Below are 16,938 nucleotides of genomic sequence, written 5' to 3' on the forward strand. Positions count from 1 at the left end.
TACCACTAACTGACAAATGACTTCTCTCTATCTCTTCCTTCCTCCCTTTCCCTCCCCCCTCAGAATGACTTCTTCCTAGGGAAGTGTTTTGAGGCGATGGAGGTGGATTCATTAAGCTCCTCCCACCCCGTTTCCAGCCAGGTGGACACTCCTACTCAGATCCAGGAGATGTTTGACGATGTCTCCTATGATAAGGTCAGACTCCCATCCAATCAATCAATCAGTCAACCAAGGTCTGACTCCTGTCCAGTCTATTCACTTCATGCTGACTATGTCAGACCTAGTTTCAAATACTTCACTGCAATGGAACCAATAGAAGAGCCCCAAAAGTGCAAACCTCCTTCACCTGAAACTCAAGGCAGGCTAAAACAAACACTCAAAGGACTAGAAAGATTTCAAATAGTATTTGAGCACAGGTTTGCTACCTCTTCTGAAAGTACTCCAGTCTAGTCAGTGAGGGGATTTCTGTGACTTCATGTGTTATTGTTTTCCAGGGGGCGTGTATTTTGAACATGCTGAGAGACTTCCTGACCCCAGAGGCATTTAAGATTGGTATTGTCCGCTACCTCAGACGTTACAGCTATCAGAACACTGTCAACAGCCATCTGTGGGAGAGCCTCACTAACGTGAGTGTGTATACAGCTACCTGGGCTTCATACCCTTTTCACACTGCTGAGTCGAGCCCAACCAAGCCAATAATGTGTGTCTCTTATTAACAGATCTGCCAGTCAGATGATCTGGATGAGGGCAGACTGAAAGACGAGGGGTTCTGTTCTCAGGAAAAGGCCCAGTCTGGAGCTCCTGTAAGTCATAACACACCAGCAAACCCCTCCTACACACTGTCACAGTCAACACACTGTCACAGTCAACACACTGTAACAGTCAACCCACTGTAACAGTCAACCCACTGTAACAGTCAACACACTGTAACAGTCAACCCACTGTAACAGTCAACCCACTGTAACAGTCAACCCACTGTAACAGTCAACCCACTGTAACAGTCAACCCACTGTAACAGTCAACCCACTGTAACAGTCAACCCACTGTAACAGTCAACCCACTGTAACAGTCAACCCACTGTAACAGTCAACACACTGTCACAGTCAACCCACTGTAACAGTCAACCCACTGTAACAGTCAACCCACTGTAACAGTCAACCCACTGTAACAGTCAACACACTGCACAGTAAACACACTGTAACAGTCAACCCACTGTAACAGTCAACCCACTGTAACAGTCAACACACTGCACAGTAAACACACTGTAACAGTACACACTAACAGTCAACACACTGTAACTGTCAACACACTAACAGTAAACACTAACAGTACACACTAACAGTCAACACACTGTAACTGTCAACACACTGTAACAGTCAATGTCTTGTGGTGTTCATGTCCTGTGGGGTAATGTGTCCTGTCCTGTGCTGCGTCCTTCCTGGCTTGCTATAGAAGTGGTACTCTGGTGACTGTGTCTGTGTGTTTGTGATGTAGAAGTGGTACTCAGGTGACTGTGTCTGTGTGTTTGTGATGTAGAAGTGGTACTCAGGTGACTGTCTGTGTGTTTGTGATGTAGAAGTGGTACTCAGGTGACTGTGTCTGTGTGTTTGTGATGTAGAAGTGGTACTCAGGTGACTGTGTCTGTGTGTTTGTGATGTAGAAGTGGTACTCAGGTGACTGTGTCTGTGTCTGTGTGTTTGTGATGTAGAAGTGGTACTCAGGTGACTGTGTCTGTGTGTTTGTGATGTAGAAGTGGTACTCAGGTGACTGTGTCTGTGTGTTTGTGATGTAGAAGTGGTACTCAGGCGATCAGCTGGATGTGAGGGCCATCATGGACACGTGGACGCTGCAGGAGGGGTTTCCCCTGGTCACTGTAGAGGTCAGGGGTCGCCAGGTCAGACTCAGCCAGGAGAGATACCTCAAGACTGACGATCCCTCACAGACACACGGGTAAGATAATTCCCACTCCTTCCGTATTTCCAGGTTTTATTGAACAGATGTCAGTGAGAGAGAATGTGTCAGAGGGCAGTAGGAAGGATTTGAACCCTGTTTGACTGTGCAGTTGGAACTAGATATCCAGGAAACATCATGGTTTCATTTCCTTTGTAGAGATGGTAGTTCAGGCTTGGTAATTCAGGGGTTTGTGACTAACCAACTCATTCACTGTAACCTCCTGACCCCCCCCCCCCCCCCCCCCCCCCCCCCCATGCAGCTTCCTGTGGCAGGTTCCTCTGACCTACATCACCAGCAGCTCCAGCACAGTGCATCGCTTCCTGCTCAAGACCAAGACAGGTAGGCGTCTCTGTCTGTGGTTTGTGACCTAACAGTTCTAGCATTAGTCTCGTCTGGTAACAGTATAGTTACAGTATACTAACTAACTACCTCCCCCTCTAGACGTGCTGTACCTACCAGAGGAGGTGGGGTGGGTCAAGTTTAACGTGGATATGAGTGGTTACTACATGGTCCACTACGAGGGGGAAGGCTGGAGTTCTCTGACCTCCCTGCTGCTGACCAATCACAGGGCTCTGAGCTCCAACGACCGCGCTTCCCTCATCAACAATGCCTTCCAATTGGTCAGGTCAGTCTGTCATGACAGTGTATAATATTGTAAAATGTATTATTTCAATGTCGTTTTTTATGTATACTGATCACGATTTTACTAAATTACAGTTCATATAAGGAAATCAGTCAATTTAAATAAATTCATTAGGCCCTAATCTATGGATTTCACATGACTGGGCAGGTGCACAGCCATGAGTGGTCCTGGGAGGGCATAGGCCCACCCACTTGGGAGCCACCCCAGCCAATCAGAATTCGTTTTCCCCCATAAACGGGCTTCATTACAGACAGAAATACTCCTCAGTTTCATCAGCTGTCCGGGTGGCTGGTCTCAGACGATCCCGCAGGTGAAGAAGCCGGATGTGGAAGTCCTTGGCTGGCGTGGTTACACGTGGTCTGCGGTTGTGAGGCCGGTTGGACGTACTGCCAAATTCTCTAAAACAACATTATTGTAGAGGAATTAACATTCAATTATCTGGCAACAGCTCTGGTGGACATTCATGCAGTCAGCATGCCAATTGCACACTCATCTGTGGCATTGTGTTGTGTGACAAAATTGCACATTTTAGTGGTCTTTTATTGTCCCCAGGACAAGGTGCACCTGTGTAGTGATCATGCTGTTAAATCAGCTTCTTGATATGCCACATCTGTCAGGCGGCTGGTTTATCTTGGTAAATGAGAAATGCTCACTAACAGGGATGTAACAAACAAACAAACAAATGTATGCACAAAATTTGATAAGCTTTTTTGTGCATATGGAACATTTCTGGGATCTTTTATTTCAGCTCATGAAACATGGGACCAACACTTTACATGTTGTGTTTATATTTTTGTTCTGTGTATTTTTGTATGTCTAATGGTTGTGTTTAAAACAGTTTTTTAAACAAACTTTTCCAAATTTTAAATGTCTTCGGATTGGTTAGATTAGTAATGGTACAACCGGCAGTCACGAGTCATGACCGCAGTCATATTCCACATGGCCGTTGAGTCACGGTAACGAACTCCAAAATTGTACTCTGATGCCTCTGATGGTCATTAGTAGCCTACCAAACTTGCTAACGGCCAGTCGCTAATGGCTTGATACTCAGCGCTCTATTTTCCCTGTAATCACTTTTCCCTGTAATCAATCCAAATACTATCAAAAATCAAATGAAACACTCCATGAAAGGCCTGGCATTCAGTTTGAGCAGACTGTTGCATAGCGATAGCCAGCTCCTCATCGCTGGCTGATGCATGGAATGAATCGATGCCCAGCGTGAACAGTCTAAGGCAAGAAACAGGGTATGCAATTTTTTTGCGACTTTTTAAAATCATAGTCGCAGGCATAATGATGTATCCTAGCCCATAGGCCTATATGTTTTGATAAGGTTTGTATCACAACTAAAGTGGCCAAATAACTCTAAGCATACCCTATAGGCATAGGACCCCTGGAACAGGGTTGGAGAGCACATAGCCTACAGAGTCGGAACAGGGTTGGGGAGCACATAGCCTACAGAGTCGGAACAGGGTTGGGGAGCACATAGCCTACAGAGTCGGAACAGGGTTGGGGAGCACATAGCCTACAGAGTCGGAACAGGGTTGGGGAGCACATAGCCTACAGAGTCGGAACAGGGTTGGAGAGCACATAGCCTACAGAGTCGGAACAGGGTTGGAGAGCACATAGCCTACAGAGTCGGAACAGGGTTGGAGAGCACAGCCTACAGAGTCGGAACAGGGTTGGAGAGCACATAGCCTACAGAGTCGAGTGAAACGTGTTCTTATAAGCCCAGTCATTGTGCAAAAATTTTTTTTTGACGTGACACTTTTTAAAAGAGGATCCCAACTTTCTAATACTGCTATATTTAATGTTAAATTCTAAACATGAAGCATATTTAATCTGCTTTACAACCTGTGTAGCTTACCTGGCATATTCAAACGTAACCGCGGGTAACCTCCGTTCACTATTGGAGTGCATGCTATGGATGCCGTGTTTTATTTGTGGGCCGTTCTAAATCAAAACTACTTCCACACATATATTATTAGGCTATATGTAAAGACCTGATTCAATTGTGAACAGTCTGATGGGTGAGAATATTATCAAGGACAACAATTGTGAATGAGAGACTGATGGAGTGTGTGCAGCCTGCGCAAGAAACAGAGAAGAGCGTATGCCTTTCATGAGACTTTTTCTCAAATTAGAGTTGCATCATTCAAATCAGAACAACAGCCTAAGGTTTGTATCACAACTAAAGTTACATTACAACTGTAAGCATATAGGAGGACCTGTTTCAACATGATCACTTTAACCGCTCAACACAGAATAGCCTCGGAAATCACTTTGGGGAAAATATCCTTTCTATTTTATTCAGCTTTGTTCAATTGTATTGTTCTTACTATAAAATAATGGTAATAATAAGCAATTGTTGTCTGCTAAATGAACTAGTGTAGCCCACGGCCATATGGCATAGCCAGATCAGGACCTAACATAAGGACAAATCAGTATGTATTCTGTTCTTTTGAAACATTTTAAATAATGGATTTATTGTGATGGTGTAGGCTATATTGAATGGGTTTATTAGACTTTTTAAAATGTACTGTAGATTTTTCAAAGAACCGCATCAGTGGCTTGTAGGCTAGCCTAACGATGCATAACAGTTTGCATGACAGTTACAGGTTGACAATTTCATGACCGCCACAGCCCTAGTGGTACGTAATTCAAAATGAGTTAGGTTAGACTTTGTACGCATTCACAATTTCTTCAGATGAGTGGGTTGGTAAGGTAGGACTGGACACAGCCCTGGACCTGTATCTGTCCCTAACCCCATGTCCCCTTTCTCCTTCGTAGTGTTGGTAAGGTAGGACTGGACTCAGACCTGTCCCTAACCCCATGTCCCCTTTCTCCTTTGTAGTGTTGGTAAGGTAGGACTGGACTCAGACCTGTCCCTAACCCCATGTCCCCTTTCTCCTTTGTAGTGTTGGTAAGGTAGGACTGGACACAGCCTTGGACCTGTCTCTGTATCTGTCCAAGGAGACAGACATCATGCCTGTCACCCAGGGTCTGGGGGAGCTGGTCCCTCTCTACAAACTGATGGAGAAGAGAGACATGGAGGGTCTGGAGAACCAGATGAAGGTAAGAGAGTCTGGTTCCTCTTGAGGTTTCTTTCTTCCAGAGTTTTTGACAGAGCTTTTGTCACTGTGCTTCTGCTTGCTCTTTGGGGTCTAGGCCGGGTTTCTGTATAAGCACTGTGTGACAACTGTTGATGTAAAAAGGGCTTTATCAATACATTTGATTGATGGATTGAATAGAGATATAATATCTGTTTGTCAGGGCTACATCGTGGAGCTGTTCCGGGGTTTGATAGACCGTCAGACGTGGAGTGACGAGGGCTCTGTTTCCCAGAGGGTTCTAAGGAGCTACCTGCTGCTGTTCGGCTCTGTCAGGAACCATCCCCCCTGTGTCGCTACCGCCACACACCTCTTCAACAAGTGGAGGGCCTCCGACGGCAACATGAGGTCAGAGGTCAAACCATTCAATTCAATATATATATATTTTTAATTGTCCTAAAGGTAAAGAGAGAAAGGAAGGAGAGCATGCTAGAGTCTTGGGACAACCCCCTCTCTCTCTTCTTCCTCAGTCTCCCCAGTGATGTCAGCTTGGCGGTGTTTGCCATTGGTGCTCGTGACCCCGAGGGGTGGGATTTCCTCTTTGAGAAGTACCGCCATTCGCAGCACACATCTGTCAAGAGCCGCATCAAGTCTGCCCTGTCCATCAGCCCTCTGCAACACAAGCTAAAACGGTGGGTTAACATGAAGAACGTCTTAGGACAATCTCTCCTGTTTACTGCACTCAGAACTATCTCTCCTGCTTACAGTACTCAGAACTATCTCTCCTGCTTACAGCACTCAGAACTATCTCTCCTGCTTACAGTACTCAGAACTATCTCTCCTGCTTACAGTACTCAGAACTATCTCTCCTGCTTACAGTACTCAGAACTATCTCTCCTGCTTACAGCACTCAGAACTATCTCTCCTGCTTACAGTACTCAGAACTATCTCTCCTGCTTACAGTACTCAGAACTATCTCTCCTGCTTACAGTACTCAGAACTATCTCTCCTGCTTACAGTACTCAGAACTATCTCTCCTGCTTACAGCACGCAGAACTATCTCTCCTGCTTACAGTACTCAGAACTATCTCTCCTGCTAACAGTACTCAGAACTATCTCTCCTGCTTACAGCACTCAGAACTATCTCTCCTGCTTACAGTACTCAGAACTATTTCTCCTGCTTATAGCACTCAGAACTATCTCTCCTGCTTACAGTACTCAGAACTATCTCTCCTGCTAACAGTACTCAGAACTATCTCTCCTGCTTACAGTACTCAGAACTATCTCTCCTGCTTACAGTACTCAGAAGTTGCTGCTCTGCTTTCTTGCTGCTCTGTATTGCATTAAAACCTCTAAAAGTCTAAACCTTTGGGGTGGGGTCATACCATTGATCATTTAGCTATTTCATTTAGAATTGTAGGACCCCTGTAGGTATTTAAAAAATGTAGAATTTGGGCTTTACTACTATAGCCCATAGAAACACATTCAATAACATTCATAAATGGAAAAACAGACAGTCCAAAATTATAAACATAAGGACTAACGTTTTCAATTGTCTGCCCTAAATCTATATCACATATTTAACCCCTTTTATGTTGGCTCAAAACTACCTTCATACTTCCCATAAATGTTTTAAACTGATACCGGGTGACCTTCAGATGTGTCCCGTGGGGTTTGTGGGCGTCGTAGAGCAAAACGGAGAACGCCATCGTGTTCGTGAGAGTCTCACCGTTACGTGGCGCTACGTTTTCATGAGAAGACCGTTTTGCCGATTGTCTCCTGGTCTGACAAACAGCACTTTAGCTCTGCCACATTCCATAGCAGATGCGGTGGTTTGACCTCTCCCTCACACCCCCTGTGTGTCCCCCCCCCCCCCCTCCAGGTTAATGGAGCAGAGTCTTGCGGGCGAGGTGATGAAGACTCAGGACCTTCCTCATGTGGTCATCTCTGTCAGCAGGAACCCCAAAGGGTACAAGCTGGCCTGGGACTTCCTCAGACACAACTGGCACACACTGGTGAAGAAGTGAGTCTGATGATCTTACGCCGTGGTTATACTAGAAACTATCTTGTAGCAGGGAATCAACAAGATCTCCCCTCATGGTGTATCTTCAGAACAGCATGCAAAGCGGAACATTGGCTGTTAGCCTGTCCAGCATGGTGTCAAAGCTAGCTAGCAAAACCCTCCCTCTGATTGATTATTATTTGGTTGCGTTGCTGATAATTTGCATAAAGTTGGAATTTTCTCTTTAAGGTGTCTGTTTACCTAACCCCCATGACCTTTTGACCTGTAGGTTTGACCTGGGGTCCCACTCTATCTCAGGCATGGTGACCGGTGTGACCAACCAGTACTCCACCAGGGAGATGCTGGACGAGGTAAGAGTCTGTCTACTCTGATGTTTGATAATACCACTACTATTACCTTGTGTTTGATAATACCACTACTATTACCTTACTTTATGTAGCTATATAGTATTGCCAGCTGTAATAACTACTTCAAAAGGCACTCGCACATCTGAACAATCTTTTTTGCAGGTGCATGGTAGCAGTTGGTGTTTCCCTCAGCTGTAATAACTACCCCACTGTCTGTGTGTTCATAGGCTCACACTCAGCTGTATATAGTAGATATGTTTAAGATCTATTGTAAGCAGTCTCCCCATGTCTCCTCTCCCCAGGTTCGCGGGTTCTTTGACTCTCTGTCTGAGGAGACAGGTTCTGGTCTGAGGTGTATCCAGCAGACATATGAGAGCATTGAGGACAACATCCGCTGGATGGACCAGCACCTGCCCCAGCTAAAGGCCTGGCTGGACAGACAGGCCCAGGGAGCCAGGACAGAGACACGGCGCCACGAGGATCTATAGGCCTTCTATGCAGTACAGGGAGGGGTCTAGAGCAGGGTTCCCCAACTGGGGGGCCGCGGGACAAATTTGGCCCGCAGCTGGTTTTATTTGGCCCCCCAAGTTTTCTGAGAAAATAATTGTAAAAATATATATTTTTTTATTGTTGGACATAAAAGTCTAAAAACACCAGGAAATCAACCAAGTGATTTTAATTTAAGAAACCTGTTCCAAAGTATAATAGAGAGACGCGTGATCGTATACAAAATGTAAGCAAGGTTTGAAATGATTGTTTTAGTAAAAACATATCTTTTTGGGCATCTTGCGGTCAATCAAATGATTTGTAATTATGTTCCGGCCCCCCCGGCTCAAGAGAAAAATCGTCCCGCGGCTGAATCAAGTCGAGGATCCCAGGTCTAGAGCGCAGAATGAGCATGGTCGTGTTTGAGAGCATCAGAACCCGGATGTATTGTGTGTAACTTGTGACTGACTGATGTAGAAATAATATTGACTAGTTATTTATGATGCAAGATGATTTGTAGATTAGTCAGTCTCAACTCACCTTTAAAGAATAATATTTCCTCAGTGCATTGAGCAGTGTTGGTAACACTGGATATCACATTTTTGTCTGAGACAAAAGGTCAGCCCAAGGCTAAGACCCTAAAAAATGTTTTTATATTTTTCATCTTAGGTAAATTTATAAGAATTGACTTGGTTAATCAGTTATCCTCACCTCAACCTTAAACAGATGTGACTTTTTTTGTGTGATGAATTTATTATGCAATACTGTCAGCATAAATATTTGCGAGCCTTTACTTTTTTTAAATTTAAATATAATGGTTGTCCCCACTTCTTAGGGATCCCTAACCAGCAGGAGATCTTCTCCACATTAGTGTTGCCTTGGTTACTGTTCCCAGGAGAAACAGCACAGTCCTACATCTCAGAGGATGCTCCTTCCTTCTATTGCATTTGTTGCCTCACTTGTGTTGTGTGTTTTTGCTGATCTAGCTGCATTTATGATGTAATGATTTGGCTTCATAATGTCTCAATGAGGTACAAGCTCTGATCTCAGATGATGCCCTGCTGTTTGTTTTTTTTGCCTGTTTTTTTCAGATTTTGTGAGAAGTAAATATTGACAAGAATCTGTATTTTGTTAAAATACTGAAATTAAAAATATTGAATGTAAAACCCTGTCATTTAATGGAAGGCTCTGGCTAAGAGATGGGGACAGACGAGTCTAAATGAATAAAGAGAACATACAATAAGATCTCTACAAAAGAGCTGAAGTTTATTGAAAAAGTTTGGTCCATTCTACACTGCTACCAGAGCCATCCGGCACTAGCCAACCGGTGATATCGATGCTCAGAGTTTCAGCAGTTCCATCTCAATCCAACCATCATTGAGGTAAAGTCAGTCCTCCAGCTTTAGATGTCAGCCTTGATACAGGACAACTCCAAGCAATACGGCCAAAGTCAATTCCACATTTCCTAGCAACACAACTCCAGAGGTAAATTCAGGAAGGGCCCAAAGCACTGAAGTTCCTCCAAATTAATAAACATCTTTAAAGTGTGTGCAGGTATATTGGCACTTGTCTGAGGTTTCCTTCCTCTATCGCTCTACTTTTGACCAGAGCATCTCAGGGGGCACTGCGGCTGTGGATGCAGGAGGGGCAGCAGTGCAGCGTGTCGTGGATGAACAGGTCACACTCCACGCAGAACACACTGCAGCACGACGGACACGTGAACACACTTTTGTCTTTCAGCTCCCCCTGGCAGGCTTCACAGAACCTCTCTCTGTGGTGCAGCAGCAGAGGACTCTCCTGGAAGGCCTCCAGGGGGAAGAGGTGGTGGAAAGATCGGGCCAGGTGAGGAGCGGAGACAAGTGTCAGCCCTGGGGAACACATACACTTTAGTCACGTCTGTAGTACACACACATGGGTCATCTCAATTTATGTACACAGAAGGTATTTCCCAAAATGCCTTTCTCCCAAAGTGTGCACTTGTTCACTTCCCGATATGAAAGGAAATTATTGCTATGAGAAACCCCCTCTAGCCCGTGCCTACAGCAAACCAATGCATTCAAATGTGGGAAATAGTAAACGAGTGAAGAAGGAGAGACGACTGGGACATACACTCAGCTAGACACCACACACCACAGACTTAAACACTTGGTAGGCACCACAGACTTCAGTCAGCTAGGCACCACGTACCACAGACTTTACACTCGACAGGTAGCTCAGTGTACTTGGCCTGGCACTGTGGACAGAAGTACCCGCCCATAGACAGACCGGGACCACCACTAGTGCTGTCCAGATGGGCCTGGCTGAAAGAAGGCTTGGCATCCTGGTCTGATAGAGAGGCTATGGTGTGCTGGGGGAAACCTGGAGAGAGAGAGAGAGAGAATGGAAACACTGGAGCTCAGAAATAACATTGTGTGGTTAGGACTGAGCCAGTCTATGTGCTGAAGCTCTATGTGTGTCTGACCCATGCGAATGAGGGAACACTCGGAGGAGGAGGTAGCAGGAGGAGGCTTCACATGAAACATCAGCAGCTCCCTGAAGTGGCTCTCATCAAGGATCACATGGTACGACCCCCCGGTCTCTCTGGTGAGCACGGTGCAGACACGCACCTCGGCTGACAGGCCAATCACAGACACACGGATCTTCAGAGCCTTCAGAGTCTGATGGAGAACAGAGAAAACACCAGCGATATGAAATGTGAGACACCAGGGAGAGATCAGATATGAAATGGGAGAGATCAGCAAGACATCAGATATGAAATGGGAGACACCAGGGAGACATCAGATATGAAATGGGAGACACCAGTGAGAGATCAGTGAGACACCAGGGAGAGATCAGGGAGAGATCAGGGAGAGATCAGGGAGACACCAGGGAGAGATCAGGGAGAGATCAGGGAGAGATCAGGGAGAGATCAGGGAGAGATCAGGGAGACACCAGTGAGACACCAGTGAGACACCAGTGAGACACCAGTGAGACACCAGGGAGAGATCAGTGAGAGATCAGTGAGAGATCAGTGAGACACCAGGGAGACACCAGGGAGACACCAGGGAGACACCAGGGAGAGATCAGGGAGAGATCAGGGAGACACCAGGGAGAGATCAGGGAGACACCAGGCAGAGATCAGGGAGAGATCAGGGAGACACCAGGGAGAGATCAGGGAGAGACCAGGGAGACACCAGTGAGACACCAGTGAGACACTAGGGAGAGATCAGTGAGACACCAGGGAGACACCAGGGAGAGATCAGTGAGACACCAGGGAGACACCAGGGAGACACCAGGGAGACACCAGGGAGACACCAGGGAGAGATCAGGGAGAGATCAGTGAGAGATCAGGGAGAGATCAGTGAGACACCAGTGAGAGATCAGTGAGACACCAGTGAGAGATCAGTGAGACACCAGTGAGAGATCAGTGAGACACCAGTGAGAGATCAGTGAGACACCAGTGAGACACCAGTGAGACACCAGTGAGAGATCAGGGAGACACCAGGGAGAGATCAGTGAGACACCAGGGAGAGATCAGTGAGACACCAGTGAGACACCAGTGAGAGATCAGGGAGACACCAGGGAGAGATCAGTGAGACACCAGGGAGAGATCAGTGAGACACCAGTGAGACACCAGTGAGACACCAGTGAGAGATCAGTGAGAGATCAGTGAGACACTAGTGAGAGATCAGGGAGACACCAGTGAGAGATCAGTGAGACACCAGTGAGAGATCAGTGAGACACCAGGGAGAGATCAGTGAGACACCAGGGAGAGATCAGTGAGACACCAGGGAGAGATCAGTGAGACACCAGGGAGAGATCAGTGAGACACCAGGGAGAGATCAGTGAGACACCAGGGAGAGATCAGTGAGACACCAGGGAGAGATCAGGGAGAGATCAGTGAGACACCAGGGAGAGATCAGTGAGACACCAGGGAGAGATCAGTGAGACACCAGGGAGAGATCAGTGAGACACCAGGGAGAGATCAGTGAGACACCAGGGAGAGATCAGTGAGACACCAGGGAGAGATCAGTGAGACACCAGGGAGAGATCAGTGAGACACCAGGGAGAGATCTGTGAGACACCAGGGAGAGATCTGTGAGACACCAGGGAGAGATCTGTGAGACACCAGGGAGAGATCTGTGAGACACCAGGGAGAGATCAGGGAGAGATCAGTGAGACACCAGTGAGACACCAGTGAGACACTAGTGAGAGATCAGGGAGACACCAGGGAGACACCAGGGAGACACCAGGGAGAGATCAGTGAGACAAGGAGAAAGACCACATAGAAACAACACCAGAGTTTCTACATGAGACAAAACACCAGAGAAAAACATCTGGGGAAAGTGAGAGATAGAGACAGATTTTATTAAAAAACTGCAAAACACCAGAGAAAAACATCTGGGGAAAGTGAGAGATAGACAGATTTTATTAAAAAACTGCAAAACACCAGAGAAAAACATCTGGGGAAAGTGAGAGATAGACAGATTTTATTAAAAAAGTATTTAACCTTTATTTAACTAGGCAAGTCAGTTAAGAACAAATTCTTATTTACAATGGCGGCCTACACCGGCCAAACCCGGATGACGCTGGGCCAATTGTGTGCTGCCGTACGGGACTCCCGATCACGGACGAATGTGATACAACCTGGATGTAAGTGATAGAGACAGACAGATCTGCTGTTACCTTGACCAGCTCGTAGATGTTAGCTGGGTCACATGTGGTGAGACTACTAAAGATGATGAGGACTTCTCTGCTGCTGTGTCCTGGCATGTGTCTGAGGAGAGACAGAGGGCGATGGTGAAAAGACACAGTGGATCATACATCTTGGGTTAAAATAAAAGTATATGGATATACAAATCAAATCAAATTCATTTATATAGCCCTTCGTACATCAGCTGATATCTCAAAGTGCTGTACAGAAACCCAGCCTAAAACACCAAACAGCACGCAATGCAGGTGTAGAAGCATATACACACCACACACACACACACACACAACACACAACACACAGGAAGCATACTTGAGTGTCTGCATGGCCAGGCTGAGGGAGTTATATAGAGAGGGTTCTCCCCCACACGTAGAGTCCTTTGCTTTCTTCAGGGCATCAATGTGCTTCTTTGGGTTCCCTGTGGATAGAATAACAGCACTGTTAGCAGAACTGTAACCAGCACACAACTTACATGCACACTCAAAACACCAGCATGCCACAAACGTAATGCCTACAATGGAAAATAAAATCGATAAAAATGAAAAATATTTTAAACACGCAAAAGAAAAAAAAAAAAATGTACAGCACTTATATTGAATAAGCTTAGGGGAAATTGGGATACCTAGTAGAATGACCCAAGGCTGATCTCTCACCTGCCAGGTCAGTCAGCTTCTCCGCTCTCTTGTTCTTTGTGGTGATGATGCCCACCTGAAGAGGAGACCATAGGAGGGGCTAAGTTCTCTTAGCTTACTAGACCATATAGTAGGAGGATGACAACACACCGTTGCTGACATAGCAATCCATCAAGTGTATTTCATGAAGCCCTTTTTTACATCCGGCAGTGTCACAAAGTGCTTTACAGATACCCTGCCTAAAAACCCAAAGAGCAAGCAATGCAGGTGCATTGGTAACTGTGGCTAGGAAAAATACTCCCTAGAAAGGCTGGAACCTGGGAAGAAACCTAGAGAGGAGCCAGGCTCCAAGGGCTGCTTACATAGACAAACGCTCAGGACCGGATGACAGTAGGACATCAAAACCCACTCTGATTGGTGGAATGAGGGCCTACCTGACTGATGGGGTTCTGATCAAAGTATTCCTCTACGAAATATTCCACCAGCTGCAGGGTTGAAGAGAGAGAAAACAATCACAAAATATTTTTCAGCTCTATATGTTTCACAAGTATTTTGATTCCTCCTCCTCCTCCTCCTCCTCCTCTCTACCAGCCCCTCCTCTTCCTCGACCTTCCTCCTATTCCTCACCTTGAGTGTAGAGGTGAGGCGGTTGGGTTTCAGGTCCTGGTCTTCCATGGTTCTAGAGGTGTCAATCACCACGTACAGGTGACGCATCTGGAACACATGATATTGTAGTGTTATCATCATTACTTTACTGAAGAAGTACATGGCATCTGAGAAGGCAAATAGAGGGTAAGGAATCAACTCACCATCCCAAGCCGAACTTGTCCATGGCTCTCGAACACCCTTTTCCTTTTGGCCTGGAAAAGGATTTCCTCCACAGTGGCTTTGAGAGATCCAGACTCATCCTCCTTCAAGATCTCCCTATATGGACCAACAGTCAGTCAGTCAGTCAGTCAGTCAGTGTCCGCATTTCAGTGGTAAGGCTGTTGCAGCCTCACTGTAGACCAAAGTCAAGGAGTTTAGTTGGGGGAGGTGCCTCTGCGACAGCCAAAAGTCAGACACTAATGTGATTTTTATAACAGCGAGGCTCAGATCAACATGGCAGTGTTGCCATTCTTTATAAAATGTTTTTAACACACAAACTAAAATCATGTGTGTGTACATTACACAACCAATTAGTGAGAAAGAGCCTCAATCACATGTATTTATTCACTGTGGGCCACTCATGAATTACGTCAAATTGGTTCACGTTTCAGTCATCGCTTGAGTCAAACAATAACACCCTTGTGATTGGTTGCCAATAGAGCCTCCTACAATGCAGTTGACTGCTGCAGGATGAAGTTGGTGAAGAGCAAATGTAAAAACACACACAACAATCCAATAATTATATTCATCCTAAGTTTGTTTAGTGAGCGCCTTACCATGTTCGCTCATAACCCCCCTCCCAACGCTTGGCTCTCTCTGGCTCTTCGTCCATCTTGATTGAGGCAACCTCCAAATGCAGTTCAATCAAAAACTAAAGTATCTGTAGAAATGACACGAGGGGAATTAGAGGCTTTAAAAAACGTCGTAATGCTTGGTAGCTATTAAAATGATAAACAATGGCATTATCATGCAAATACAATTATTTTCAAAAACAACATAGCTGCCTACTCATCATCCCCATACTAGTATAATTGGAACCATATTGGTTGGAAAATGTAGCTATCTATGTAAGCACTCACATGCACTCGATCCGTCAATTCTCCTTTAAACCCAGGAAGCAGTCATTCCACTTACCATTCATCAGTTTTTCAAGCTTAATAATGTCAAAATACGTTCGGGAACTTACCAAAGAATGGAGTTTCGCTGAGCAACTATCGACATTATTACCTTTTGATGGTATGTACTTCCAAAAATGGTCTAAATATAAAGTTACATGTAATCGAATAAATGCCAGTTTTGCACATCCTGCAATATTAGTAATGGATTTAAAAACACAAAATAAAGCTTACTTAGAAATATGCAACTTTAAAAAGTACCCTATATTTTGTCTACTTACATTAAATATTGCGTTCCGTGTAGCGCGGGTGAAACAACAGATAGGTATGACGTTCTTAAACTGTTGAAGGTGATCAAATCAATGGCATTTTCTGCTGCTGGATCAGCCGACCTGTGCGTGGTAGTATTAGGTGATTTTATTGGTGGTGCAGAAGAGGTGGATTTGGCATTTTCTCAAAAACAATACGTTTATTTTCGGTTGCATGCAACTTTGTATTTTGATTTTAGGGGGGGTGGAGTACATACCGGCCGGAACGGCAGTAACGTCATTACAATACTAACGTTAGTTAGTCAGCCAAACTCCATTCTTTGGTAAGTACCAAACGTATGACATTAATCTTGAAAAGCTGGAAATGGCAAGTTAAATGCGCTTAAAGGAGAATCGCCATATTCAACGTCTCCTGTAAACCCAAGATTCTGGTTCAGCAGCGCCAAATATATTTTATAACTAACTGCTTGTCTGTGGCTGCGCCTTGCTGTGAAACTGGCGGATGTGATTCGAATGTACTGCTAAATTAATCGTCTACATTTCATGAATGAGTTACTCGACTAAATTAGTTAAATTGTCGGCTGAATAAATGTACATTAGTTTACTATTATGCAGAAATAGAAACATTCAAATAAGATTAAAACAAAAACACAACATTCGCATACCTGCTGAAGGAAGCAACCATGTTTGGTGTAACAGCTTCCCGCCCCAGGAAACATGCTCTCAAGGAAAAATGGTTCCGATTTCCGATTTTTTTGGAGGGAGCAATGGGTAAACATGTTTTTGTGGATGATGAGCTCATAAATTTCATGTAAATGGCCAGAAACCTTTGTCATTAAAAACGTTTAAAGTTTATTATTTAAGTGGACAGATGTTTAGACAGCAATAAGATCTATCCTACCACGCCCAGAAAACTGCTCCTTTTATTCTCTGTCCCCAACGCACTAGACGACCAGTTTTGATAGCCTTTAGCCGTACCCTCATCCTACTCCTCCTCTGTTCCTCAGGTGATGTGGAGGTTAACCCAGGCCCTCTCATTTGTTGACCCTCTGTAACCGAAAAAGCTTTGGTTTCATCCATGTTAA

The 16,938-nt window shown here is 45.2% G+C and overlaps 2 protein-coding genes across 4 annotated transcripts in view; one reads left to right on the forward strand and one right to left on the reverse strand.

The window, feature by feature from the left end:
* The window catches only part of erap1b (endoplasmic reticulum aminopeptidase 1b), a 55,611-nt gene extending 45,867 nt beyond the window's left edge, over nt 1–9,744 (forward strand). Inside the window, exons 9-20 of the mRNA XM_055887521.1 lie at nt 64–195; nt 495–626; nt 720–803; nt 1,793–1,950; nt 2,213–2,292; nt 2,395–2,578; nt 5,512–5,668; nt 5,867–6,051; nt 6,174–6,335; nt 7,526–7,666; nt 7,935–8,016; nt 8,316–9,744. Of these exons, the coding sequence (XP_055743496.1) occupies nt 64–195; nt 495–626; nt 720–803; nt 1,793–1,950; nt 2,213–2,292; nt 2,395–2,578; nt 5,512–5,668; nt 5,867–6,051; nt 6,174–6,335; nt 7,526–7,666; nt 7,935–8,016; nt 8,316–8,501 (1,683 nt within the window). The 3' untranslated portion in view covers nt 8,502–9,744. The remainder of the gene's footprint in view (nt 1–63; nt 196–494; nt 627–719; nt 804–1,792; nt 1,951–2,212; nt 2,293–2,394; nt 2,579–5,511; nt 5,669–5,866; nt 6,052–6,173; nt 6,336–7,525; nt 7,667–7,934; nt 8,017–8,315) is intronic.
* Nucleotides 9,745–16,621, reverse strand: gtf2h2 (general transcription factor IIH, polypeptide 2). 3 transcript variants are annotated; one of them, XM_055887523.1, is made up of 12 exons: nt 16,111–16,499; nt 15,866–15,976; nt 15,246–15,349; nt 14,631–14,745; nt 14,449–14,535; nt 14,256–14,306; nt 13,843–13,897; nt 13,502–13,607; nt 13,165–13,255; nt 10,961–11,156; nt 10,687–10,857; nt 9,745–10,367 (listed from the first exon to the last, which is right to left on the reverse strand). In XM_055887523.1, the coding sequence occupies exons 3-12, from the start codon at nt 15,299–15,301 to the stop codon at nt 10,114–10,116; spliced, it is 1,182 nt and encodes a 393-aa protein (XP_055743498.1). In that variant the 5' UTR covers nt 15,302–15,349; nt 15,866–15,976; nt 16,111–16,499; the 3' UTR covers nt 9,745–10,113. The 3 variants fall into 3 exon arrangements, with proteins under 3 accessions (XP_055743498.1, XP_055743497.1, XP_055743499.1); XM_055887522.1 differs by lacking the exons at nt 15,866–15,976; nt 16,111–16,499 and adding an exon at nt 16,519–16,621; XM_055887524.1 differs by lacking the exons at nt 15,866–15,976; nt 16,111–16,499 and adding an exon at nt 15,549–15,854.
* Between the last annotated feature and the right edge of the window lie 317 nt (nt 16,622–16,938).

This window comes from Salvelinus fontinalis, chromosome 28 (genome assembly GCF_029448725.1).
Source record: "Salvelinus fontinalis isolate EN_2023a chromosome 28, ASM2944872v1, whole genome shotgun sequence".
NCBI classification, from domain to species: domain Eukaryota; kingdom Metazoa; phylum Chordata; class Actinopteri; order Salmoniformes; family Salmonidae; genus Salvelinus; species Salvelinus fontinalis.

Coding starts and splice junctions, on each gene's coding strand:
- gtf2h2 (XM_055887522.1), bottom strand. CDS start 15,301: ATGGACGAAGAGCCAGAGAGAGCCAAGCGTTGGGAGGGGGGTTATGAG. Junction 13,256..13,501: donor CTGGCCATGCAGACACTCAA/GTATGCTTCCTG, acceptor GTCTCTCCTCAG/ACACATGCCAGGACACAGCA. Junction 10,858..10,960: donor GTGTTCCCTCATTCGCATGG/GTCAGACACACA, acceptor CTCTCTCTCCAG/GTTTCCCCCAGCACACCATA.